The sequence below is a fragment of the Mauremys mutica genome, chromosome 1 (genome assembly GCF_020497125.1).
Source record: "Mauremys mutica isolate MM-2020 ecotype Southern chromosome 1, ASM2049712v1, whole genome shotgun sequence".
NCBI classification, from domain to species: domain Eukaryota; kingdom Metazoa; phylum Chordata; order Testudines; family Geoemydidae; genus Mauremys; species Mauremys mutica.
This window is the reverse complement of record NC_059072.1, coordinates 105,331,788-105,343,900: the sequence shown is the minus strand read 5'-3', so window position 1 is coordinate 105,343,900 and position 12,113 is coordinate 105,331,788. Positions and strand designations below refer to the sequence as shown.

Here is a 12,113-nt window from a genome sequence, read left to right as displayed (position 1 = left end):
CAGGAGGAGGGATTCAGGGACCACTAGAAAGTGGCATGATTGGCCCCCTACCGCCAGAAGTGCCTGCACTGTGTCTCTACAAAGTGCTTGACTTCTGTCTACTTGGGCATTCCATGCTCATGGCCACTGTGTCTGAGCACTTGCTGGCCCAGCTAATAGCTGAAGTTCTTGTTGTACGTATTGTTTGCTGGGAGCGGGCCAGAGCATACAAAGTACTTCTCTGTCCTTTTTTTGAATGTCACTATTGCCAAGCTAGCAATAACCACGATGGCCGCATCCCTGCAACCAGCCTGACAGGGCTTTTGGGATGGCGGAGACAGTGAAAAAGGAGGGAAACCAGAAATAAAACCTGGACAACGTTTATACACTGCAGTGGAGTCTAAGGATAAAAGCACACGCAGACAGGATCTGCTCCAGTGGTCTCCCCATGAAACAGCCTTACTGGATGGTGCACTGTTGGATAAAGCCCATCTCTGAGTCTATGCTCACACACATGCTGCTTACCCTTTTGGGGAGATGCCCAGTACAGTGAAAGCCTTCTGTAAATCCTCACATACAAAGGGGGTCTGGACGGCTTCTCTTCTGGCTCCTCAGGGGGTCTCTTGGTTGGGCCCAAATACGTAAGGGAAGCTTGATGTTTCTGAGGCCATTCCTTGGATTTTCCCAAAAAGGAGGAAGAAAAATGACCTTCTGGTGAGCAAGCATCTGCTTATTCTGTGAGAGAGAGTGGGAGGTGACAGCTACATTCCCTTCACAGCCCGAGGATCCCACCCCCTCGTAGCCCACTTTAAGGTTCTCCATCCTTCAGATTCCATGTGGGAGCTGACATTCTCCCAGCTGGGAAGGATTACACAAGACTCCAGAGCCTGTTCTGCTAGTCCTCCCTAGCAGAGCAATGAGGTGTACCGTATATTCCGGCGTATAAGACGACTTTCTATATTAAAAAACAACCCCCCAAAATCGGAAGTCGTCTTATACGCCGGGTATAACAGCGGGCGGCTGGGCTTTAAAAGGCTCTGAGCTCCCCGCCGCAGCGGGCAGCCCGGAGCCTTCTGACTCCCGGCCGCGGCTGGGATTTAAAAGGCTCTGGGCTCCCCGCCGCAGCGGGCAGCCTGGAGCCTTCTGACTCCCCGCCGCGGCTGGGATTTAAAAGGCTCTGGGCTCCCCGCCGCGGCGGGCAGCCCGGAGCCTTCTGACTCCCGGCCACGGCTGGGATTTAAAAGGCTCTGGGCTCCCCGCCGCGGCGGGCAGCCCAGAGCCTTCTGACTCCCCGCCGCGGCTGGGATTTAAAAGGCTCTGGGCTCCCTGCCGCAGCGGGCAGCCCAGAGCCCTCTGATTCCCGGCCGCGGCTGGGATTTAAAAGTCTCTGGGCGCCCCCCCTCGGAAGGGGGGGTCGTCTTATAGGGCGAGTATAGGCCAAAACCTATATTTTAACTGTAAAATTAGGGGGTCGTCTTATACGCCCCGTCGCCCTATACACCGGAAAATACGGTATTTCCTCCCCGGCAGAGGGCTGACTGTGTGTTGCCTCTGCTGCAGGAGGATGAGAGAGAGAGAAATCTGTACTAGAAATCCAGTTCTCCTGCCTGGCAACATACAGAACTAATCATAGGGCCACAGAGGCAGCTCCAGTAACTTTATAAAGCATTTGAGAGGCAAAACACTAACATATAGCACACTGTTACTAGAGCCCTGCAAATCTGCGGATATCTGCAGACCATGTCTGCAGATCAGAGGCAGATACAAATTTTGTATCCGCGCAGGGCTCTAACTGTTATCCGGTGATATTTCTGATTCTAACACCAGAACTTTAGAGGCTAAAATAAAACATTAGCTACTCAAATAGTGCCTGTGGCTAAAATTGGGGACACCATTTACTTCCTTTTTTATCTAACTTCTAAAAGACTAAATACATACCCAGAGGGAATAAATGATGCCAACCACTGGCTTGGTATTGAAATTAACACACTACAGAAATTCAGCTGATAGCCCAGGTGCACAAGGTACATATATTCTTCTTTGCACAGGACAATGGCGAGGACTGGAAGCCAAAAAGTTACAAGCTTGTTTTGGATCATAGGACTCACAATGTAGAGCTCCTCCCCTCCACACCTCTATGCATGGTGAAAAATTCCATCATGGCTCATGGTCACATTAATAGGACTGATCAAATTGTTCAGAAAGAGCAGTACAAGCATAAGAATATTAATGATCCTGGGGAAAAAGCAGGGCCTGAACTTAGTATTTCTTCCAAATTACTGATATGGCTCAAAAAGCTGCAATGTTTTGGACCATCATTTTAGAATAAAGGAGAATAGTCACTGTAATGACATTATATACAATCATGGTAAGTCCTTCACCCTGACTATTATGATCAATTATGGTCACCCCATTTCAAAAGGGGTACAAGCAGAAATTGGAAAGGTGCAGAGTAGGGAAGTGAACATGATTAGTGGCATAGCAAGACTTTAAAAAAAGAAGAGATTAAAATAGGTGGGACCTTTTAGTTTAGAGACGAGGTGATAAAGATAACATGGTAGAATAATGAATGACACTGAAAAAGTCGATGAGGCTCTTCTGTCTACAAGGTGGCTCTCAAGGAAATATAAAGGCAAGAGATTTAAAAATGAGAAAAAGATTTTTAAAAACACAATGTATAAACAGCCTGTGGAATTCACTGCCACTAGATATCACTGAGGCAAAGATCAGAATGCTCTTTAAGTCAGACATTTATGTGAACAATATGAATATACCCAGTAATGCTAGGTAAGATATAAATGTATACTATTATCAACTCCTCTGCTTCAGGATCTAAAGACAACCCCTAGCTGCCTGGGGTTAGGGAGAAACTTCTCTCACGGGCATGCTACTGCATAACTATCAATTATGGAGACTTATGAAGCATTCTGTGCCGGCCACTATCACAGACAGACAGGATGTGGGCTACATGGATCTGATCTGCTGTGGCAATTCCTGAGTAATATCATAGCATTTTTATGAAGGTTTGTATGTTTTAACGTTAAGGGGATCAAGAGGACAATCTGACTAGAAGTGCATCACCTTTAACACAGGTCAGATGTTAAGCTTCACCCTGTCCTTTAAAGCATCTGAAAACTTTAAACTGAGATATAAGCAATTAACCTTTGTGTTTCAATTTATCCCACCTGGGAGCCTCTGTCTGATTATCAACACTCGTATGCAGTCTAATTAGAGGCATTTTTTACATCAGATGAATAAATCAGGGTGACACGTTACCACAAGGAAGCCTGAAGACAGACTGAATTGGAGAAATATGGCTGAGCTCTCTCTACCAATTATCAGGTACACCAGCCTCTCTCTAGCTTCAAAAGTGGTTATTAGCTCCCTCTAGTGACTTTGACTATGGTTCCAGCAGTCCCTCAGACCAGGAATTTTACAATATATTGTAAGAAACAACATACCCTGCTCAGAGCTTCACAATTAAGGTTGTGTGTGTTTCTAGGTATATCAATTAGCTGAATTTCCCTCTTAGTTTATGTTGTCACTGGAACGCCTCAAAGGAATTATAATGAATGGAATATTTCTCCACATACAGTGCACATACTCTGCCTCTCTTCCCCCCTCGCTAGGTATACTCTGCTTTTTATTTTTATTTTGTAATGCAATACTACTTTACCTTCAGTGTCTTGAAAAAGTGAGCTGCTTTGGTTTTTAGAGGCCCAAGGTACCAGTATCTGAAAAGAACCGAGGCAAAATTCATGAGAAAACTCAGGGGGCACTGGGTAAAGTAAAAATCTTCCTTGATGCAACACATGCCAATGTATATACATTTGCTTTCCATTGAGGCTTATTCTTGTGCACTTGAACTTCAAGATACAACAAAAATGACTTATACAAGACCTATACACGACAAGATGTGTAGTTCCCGCAACATAATGGCAGCAATATGTAATCATTAGCACTTTTCATCCAGTGATCTCAAAGTGCTTCGTGAAAGAGAGTATCACTATCCTCATATCACAGAAGGAGAAACTGCAGCACAGAGAACTTGCCCAAGGTTACACACCAAGTCAGTGGCAGAATCAGGAAGAGACTCATGTCTCAAGACCCATGTGCCATTGCTGGGTTGCACAGATCGGGGAAAGGCACTACAAAACCTGCACTACAGGTGGCCCAATGCCTCAGCAGCAGAGTGCCACCAAGTTATCTGACACAATCCAAAATGACTCAGGTTCTCATGGTCAACAGCTGGTGGGATGCATCTCAGCAGGCTGCATGAAGGGATGGGATGGAGGATGTGAAATCAATGACTTCTGAATTAAAGAAATAGATGCTCCTAATGCTTACTTGCCTGAAAGTGCTCTCAGACCAAACAAGTATTTAAATAATAAAAATACAGTTACCGTAAGTACTGGATGACATTTAATGACACACGCAGAAGGTCAACATAGCACATGAACTTCAGCAGCTCTGGAGAGTAGGAGACGCAAACTATATAGGCTTCCATAAACCTCAACCAGGATCCTGCCACCCATGTTACACTGTCACCACTAAGCCACTGACTCATCTGTCTGCTAACTGCCTCCCATCTCCAACATGACCACCACCACACAAGACCACAGACAACATCATGGCAGTCCCACTGGAGAGTGTCTAGACTGGAATGGAGGGATAACCATCAGGCAGTCCACAGAGGTCCCTGGAGCCAGTTACTACTCTTACGGTCCCCTGAACTTGTGGCTCAACTCCATCTGTGCCACACCTTAGCTGGTGCCTTCCCTTCTACCTACCGATGCAATACGGAGTCTGAAGCAGACCAAGTCCTGCACAAGGACATCACTGCACGGGAAAGATCAGGGGCTGGCAGTGTGTCAGAATGAGTGAACACGTGGGAGTCTAGCCACTGGCAGGAAGGCTAGTGGGTGTTTAGGGGAGAAGAGAATGCATCCCATTAGCTACTGGCCATGGGAAACTTGGGGCTACATCTAAGAGGCACTCCTGTCACACAGTGGCAAGCACCTTAGCGCCCTCACCAGCCGCTGAACCCCCTAGTGACAAAGATTCTGATCCAAGCCAGGCCTTGTCACCCCATTCTGCTAACTCCCGACCCCTCATCTGCTGACTGAGGTGGTTCATTTATGAACTACCACATCCCTTTGCTTCCCAGGCACCCAACAGCTGCAGTACAGCTCAGCACTATTCATTTGGAGCAAACCCAGCATTTATTAGTTTAGTGATCAGAAAACAATCAGCAGACAGTACATTCCATGCCACTCCTGGCAGGAACTGAAGGACATTTCTATTGCATCTAATGTTCTTTACTGGAGTTGAATTACATTATGAGTGAGTCTCTGTGTGTGTCTTTTCCTTGGTGACTAATGAAACCCAACGTACAATTACTCCTCTCAGAGGGGACTCAGGAAAAAGCTTTCCCATTGGCTTTGTCTGTGAAAGAACTTCCAGAATTGGATATCACAGAGCGAGTGTGAGGTTAACATTTTCAAAATCAGGTCAGCAGAAAGTAAAATGCTAAATGCATATGAAAGGGAACATTGAAATGCCTTATACTTTATCATTGTAAAATGCTATGGAACTTGCCCATGTTTGTCCTCTTCTAAAGCTCACAAGGACCTCACTGCAAGATTTGGGATGGGAAATACCAAGGGGTATTAAAAAAAAGGCACAGCTACAAAAAACACATTGTATTTCTTTACTTGCTAACTTTAACTCCTGCATCTCTATAGGATCCCCATCTTAATCCAGTCACTGCAAACACTGGCTGCTCCTTCTCTCCCTGTAAAGAAAAGAAACGAGTGCACATTTACATTCTTTTCTGCAACCATAAAACAGTCACTCAGCTAATCTATGACCAATCCCAGAAGCAAAATTTTATAGCAAGGGTGTCCTACAATAACCAAAAACAATAAGGGCTGGACAAAGCTCAAGTGGTACATTCTGTCTACTCCAACAGAGAGGAAATCATAGCTGAAGGTTTCCAAGGTGCCAGCAGTTCACTTCGATTGCACACCCAGCGAGGACTATTTCAGTTTGTGGAGCCCGGGAGCCCAAAGAAAGGTGTGCTGCACAGCACCACTAAGTACCGGCTGGAAAGACAGCTATTTGCTTACAGAACAGATATACCAGAAAAAGGAGGCACTCGGAAAGGCGACAGGCATGGTCAAAGGTTTTCCAGTCTCAGATTTTCCATGATGGCAGGTTATTAATCCCAATATCTACACAAGATGTATTTTAAATCAATTCAGACAGCTATTATCATCCCATTCCTCCAGAAATACCAGCATTTGCAAGTTATGCATTCATCAAGCACTTTCAGCCTCCCCAAAACATTTTTAAATACTCAAATATTTCCTTTAGCTCAGAACATCCCACTTTATTGTATGCAACCCATTAGGAGGGCAAATGAAAGAATTTCCACTATAACGACTAATGTCATAAGCACAAAGTGATGACATCACTGACTGGAGGGGGAATATTCTTGTGTAAACATTATCTAACAGGATTCCCCAATACTATGGAGAATGGAATGGCCAGAGTGCATGAGAAATAAACAGAAAAGCCTTCAGAATACTGTTTTCACCTAAAAGCGTGAGTGGAGGGTGCCATTTTTAAACAATTTTTTTTTACCTTGATCTGCAGTACATCAAGTGGAACTGTCTCTCCCTTCAGAATGGCCAATGTAGCATCAGCAATGTGTCTGAAAAAAAGCCAGAAGGCCACAAAAAAGCAGTGTGGGCTTTTGAAGTATTATTTATTTGTATTACAGTAGCATCCAGAGACTGATCAAGATCAGGGCCCCACTATGTTGGGCACTATATAAATATATAGTAAGAGACAGTCACAGCCCCAAAGATCTTACAATCTAAACAGTGTGTCATTTTCTTATAGGATGGGAAGCAAAAGGAGTCAGCAGTAATCAATGACAAAAGCCAGTGTAACTTTTTCAGAGAGGTTCAGCATCCAATTACTCTTAAGGAACATGTACCTACTCTATTCCCTACCTCCTTAAGGATTCTAATTGCAAATTTCTTTTACTATTGGCAAGCAGAGAATGTGTCGGGGGTCCGTGCATAGGATTGAACTCAGTCAAAATACAGGTGCATATTACTGCTATTTTTGCAGTGTATCAGTGCACTTATCTGGACAAGGGAACACACTATTTATTTCCTTGCACAAGACAAGATTCATTCCTTGTTGTCTTAGATTTTGTGGGCTTTGAAGGTAAGACAGTGACTGTTGATAAAATATGGGAGAGATTGAAAAATATCATTGCTCTTAGCTGGTGTAATTTATAAAAATGATTCAGGGATTTAATGTACGTTATTATACTAAATTAATCTATTCTACGCTCCTTTAGCCTTATATTGTGCCCATCATTATTGCCAATCTTAACCCGGCCTTCCTGCTTCTGATGATGGTTGCTGTCCATCCCCAGGGTTGATATTAAACCATGACACATGGGCCTCAAAAGCCTTTCTCAACAAATTGTTTAAGATTCTGTACCACAGTGCCTGTTAAACATGTTTAAGGTACATTTCCTCCTTCAGTCACCGAATAAGACCTGAGTTCAAGATTGCGCACATTTCCCATGACAGCCGGATATATAAAACACTTCGGGTCAATCCAACATCCACTGAAGTCAATAGGAATCTCTCCATTGGCTTCAGTGGGCCTTGGATCAGTCCATTAAAGAAGGAAAAGGAACCTTTTTCTCCATTTCTTGGCTCTTTATGGCTTTTGAACTCAGAATTTAAGTCCAATAAGCAAAGGAGGAATCAATGTCCAAATATCTAAAATGTTACTATTTATCATTCTTATGTCTGCACTCAGGTTCTGTTACTAATATGGGCTGTTAAGCAGCTTATTGACAAACTCTTTTCAACTCCACCAATATATTGTGGTCCCCATCTATGCAAATTATTATCAACAGACAATGAGATCTCTCAATTCAAATGACTTCTTCAAAGCCCAAACACAAATTATTTTTATCCTACTGTTGATTAGAGCATTGTTCATCTTGTTGAGCTGCAAAGCACTCTGGGAATTTTAATGAAGGATCAGATGTTATGCCAGTTTGGCTTGCAGGCACTGTGTATACCAGCAATGCTTCCACAGAGCAGAATGCTAATGAGTTACAGTGACAAGAGTGAACAGAGCTCACAGTGAAGGGAATAAATCCATTAGTATGGGAGAAATTGGAAGGTAGAAAAACATGGGGAGAGGAAGAAAAGTTGGTTAATTAACATTTTTTAAAACAAACAGAAAAATAAGCTTATGTTTAACATAGCGAAATGCAGAAATATGATAACTGACTGACTGAATCAGACCCATGGTCTGTTTTGTCCACTATCCTGTCTCCTGGTGACCAGGAGAATCTTAAACCGATGCTTCAGAGGAAAGCAGAAGAAGCCCTGCAGTGGGCATATATGGGATATATTATCCTATATACTGGGGAAGTTTCTTCCTAGCACCTACTAGGTAAATATTGGCTTATACACTGAAGCAGGAGAACTTGTATCCTTTCCAAAACCGTTGGGTTGTTTAGTCTATTGTATCTCTGGCTAGTCTCATTATCCATATAAATGCCCAATCCTTGTTTGAATCCTGCCAGGCTCTTGACTTCAAGGGTATCTTGGGGTTGGGAGTTCCACAAGATAAACTGTGCATCCTAAGAAAAAATATTTCCTTCCATGAGTTTTAAATTTGCCTTAAATTTCATTGACTATCAGACCCTTAAGATTACCAATTACTGTGTAACCCAGAGAGGAAGGGAGGAGAGATAATAGAAGAAAGATCTGAAAAACCCAAACTATCAAGCAGCATTTTCCCCTCAAAAATAAAACCAAATCTCCCCCCTCACATGCAAAACTTACTGGACTTGGTTTAAACTTCCAGGGTAGAGAGTTTGGCTCAGGGTACTGGTCTTTCCAAGGGGAATGAATCCAATAGGAATCTTACTGAAGGTAGACTGGAAACATGAGGGAAGTAAATTCACATTTGCATCAGCTGAATTAAGCTTCCTGTGGGGACTATTGCCCCCTTGGCATTAAGCAGTCAGGCACTTCCCGAAACAAGGCAGTAAACACGTAATGACTCAGAACATGGCATCGGAATCTCTGAACCCACCAGTGCCAACTGGCTACAAAGGAGCTTTCTGTAATCATCAGGAGCATCATTACACACACGTTGGCAGATACACACTACCTAATGTATGGATTCTGGCAGCAATCTGCCATCTCTCTGCAACTCAAAGTGGCATCTGAAGCCCTGCTGCACTGAATCTCATTTATCTTTGCAGAAGCCCTCTTGGTAGAGAAACCTTGCACGACAAAGATTTCCTCAAAAGAAAAAGTATGAATTGATACAGCAGAGGCTTTGATTGTGGAAGTCATTGCCTGCGTTGTTTTCTGGCCCATGGTGCAGTAAAGGCCTTGTTGCTGGAGCAAGCTAGTGCATCACCACACCACAATAAACTGTGTTCCCTGAAGTGTGTAAGCAAAACAATGTAAACTACTGTATATCACAATGTTCTCTCTCTCTCTCTCGCTCTGCTGGGTACTGCAGCTTGTAGCACTGTGACACTGCAAATCCACATCAGCTAAAACTGTATCCCTTTGCCATCACTTTTACCTGCTATCCCCTCACTTGTAAGCCCTTACACCTCCTAGCACCCTCTTCTCACTCTACACAGTGTCATTTTATAGCTTGCAAGAGATTGGCTCTTTGCAGGCCTACTTGCTTCTACTTTGCCTTCCCACTTTACTAAAGAGGGCATCTCTTTAGCGCCTTTAATAGGCTCTTCCTATAATCAGAAGTGTTGTTAAGACACAATCCGTAAAGGGAAGACAGAGCACAAGCAGGTGGGCAGATCGGCAGGAAACCATTGCCTCAAGCATGTGGATTGTCAGTAGGGACAAAACTCTGTGAGGTAGGAGAATTCTGTGGCCCAAGAAATGCAGAATCAGAAGCTCTGACTATGCTACAATGAACTCCCTCACCCTGCAGAATAATGCAGCATGCAAAATATTTCGGGCTACTGTAAATTATCATAAACTGCATTGCACTGGACTATCTTTCAAAATGCTATCAAACGCTCAAAGTAAACAAATGGAGAAAACAGAATATTCATTCTTTTTTCTCCACTGTCTTTCAATGATAGGGAACTTAAGGGTCAACTTCAACAATAAGTAGTACAAAAAACTGCAGAGAAAAATGTTTTGTTGTCGTCATTCGTTTTTTAAGTTCACAGAGTCCCTTTTAAAAAATACCGGCTTATTTGCAAAGTTTCAATATAAAATGGTTGTCTTGTCACAGTCAGACAAAGTAATTGTGTAAGCAGTTGCCAAGAGGATCATCAGATCCTTGTCTGGACCATTTCATTGTCTTTTTTCAAGGGTTCTGCCAAGACGTTTTGGAAGCACTGCTCCCCTGCTTTGTTAATTAGCAGTGTCCCATCCCTGGTAAAACATATCATCACTTCCAGTACAAGTATTCTAGCATAAGCCCTTAAAATTTGCTTTCTGCGACCATTTATGTAAGTAGAAATTGACTGCTTGAATACTAACGTTAAGTGAGCATAAAAGGAGTAGGAGCACAGCCGCACTGATTTCAGTTTTAGGTCACAAATACAGAAAATCACTTGTATTTTTTTCGACAGCTCTATTGCCAAACAAAAAACCAGTCACAATTGGGCCACAGGCCTTTGAAAGTTTTGTCTGGCTTCTGCACATTCCTTGCTCTATAACTAGAAGCCCCCCAACAGTCTGGGCTGAGAGCCATTCCACTAATTGAAAACAGGAGAGAGAGAAAGGAAGTGGGCAAGACTGCAGGATACTACCATGGCTGACTCATGAAACAGCAAGCTAGCCTTGGATTATCTGCAGAAGTTTGCTTGGACCAAGGGGCTCAATTGAATGCCTGGGATGTTGCCCTCAGATATAAATTAAAATAAATAAATAAAAACCAAACACCCTCACCTCATCTGCTCTGCGGAGGAGTCCGGTTATGACCTGAAAGATAGTGGAAATATTTGGCTTTTGGATTCTTTTGTGCAGTTACAGTAGAAACCTATGAAATGCAGACATTTGCTGTTCAGAATAGATGCACTTTTATGAGGCCTCCAATGTTTTATGGAAGGAGCTGTAGTTTCTTACACAGAAAGGGGTAAATTTTCTGTACCCACCATAGAGAATGGCAGGGGTTTGAATGTACAATCACTGACTGAAGTCAACATATGCATTTAAGGATGTAACAGAACCAGATGCTTGTGCACGTGTTATGATGGCACTCAGTGTGCTCTTAACACATGAGGAAATACTAAAAAAATAATCAATTTTAAGGCCAGAAGGGACCATAATCTAAACCATATCTTCCAGAATAGGGTCACCAGACAGCAAATGTGAAAAATCGGGACGGGGGTGGGGGGTAATAGGAGCCTATATAAGAAAAAGACCAAAAATCGGGACTGTCCCTATAAAATCAGAACACCTGGTCACCCTATTCCAGAAAGGCATGGAGAATCCGCTACTTCCCTTGGTAATCTGTTCCAGGGGCTAATCACCCATATAATATGAAATTACTGCACACAAAGAGCACTCTATTTTGAATCCTTTGCAATTGTTTAAACATTCTTTGTCTGCATCCCTTGCTCAGGACAATGAACCCCACTTTTCAGTCATTATACCTTTCTGGTTTGGGTGTGGAATATCTGCAGACTAGTTTTAACCCAAAAGCGATGGGATGTGTGTGCATAGGAGGGTGTGTCTTTTCACAGCGTTTGAGTTATGCTACTATGAACATCAGTTGCTTGGGAAAGCATTTTCTGATTTCTTTATTGCCCAGTAACTCTCAAGTGGTTTCATTGTCAAAACTAATCCATGGCATGTTTTGGAATGAACATGTCTCAAATCAGAACTATAACATTCTGCAACTATGTTACAGAACCCTCCATCTTTCTATCCCCAATATGGTATTGTGACTTTTTATATACAAGCCAGGAGAAAGCTCCTACAGTACCTCCTGTACAGTTCCATCCCCTCCTGCAATAATGATCAGGTCCGTATTTTCCATCAATTCGAGCAGCTTTTTTGCTTGTCCTTCATAATCTGTCTGAGATA

General features: G+C 43.1%; 1 protein-coding gene across 2 annotated transcripts in view; it reads right to left on the bottom strand.

Moving 5' to 3' along the window:
• Positions 1-12,113, bottom strand: part of AGK (acylglycerol kinase) — a 55,752-nt gene that overhangs the window by 10,351 nt on the left and 33,288 nt on the right. For both annotated transcript variants that reach the window (XM_044989469.1, XM_044989479.1), the window contains exons 6-12: positions 12,013-12,105; positions 10,974-11,006; positions 8,871-8,965; positions 6,625-6,694; positions 5,694-5,773; positions 3,656-3,713; positions 505-652 (exon numbers count right to left, since the gene is read on the bottom strand). In XM_044989469.1, the coding sequence (XP_044845404.1) occupies positions 505-652; positions 3,656-3,713; positions 5,694-5,773; positions 6,625-6,694; positions 8,871-8,965; positions 10,974-11,006; positions 12,013-12,105 (577 nt within the window). The remainder of the gene's footprint in view (positions 1-504; positions 653-3,655; positions 3,714-5,693; positions 5,774-6,624; positions 6,695-8,870; positions 8,966-10,973; positions 11,007-12,012; positions 12,106-12,113) is intronic.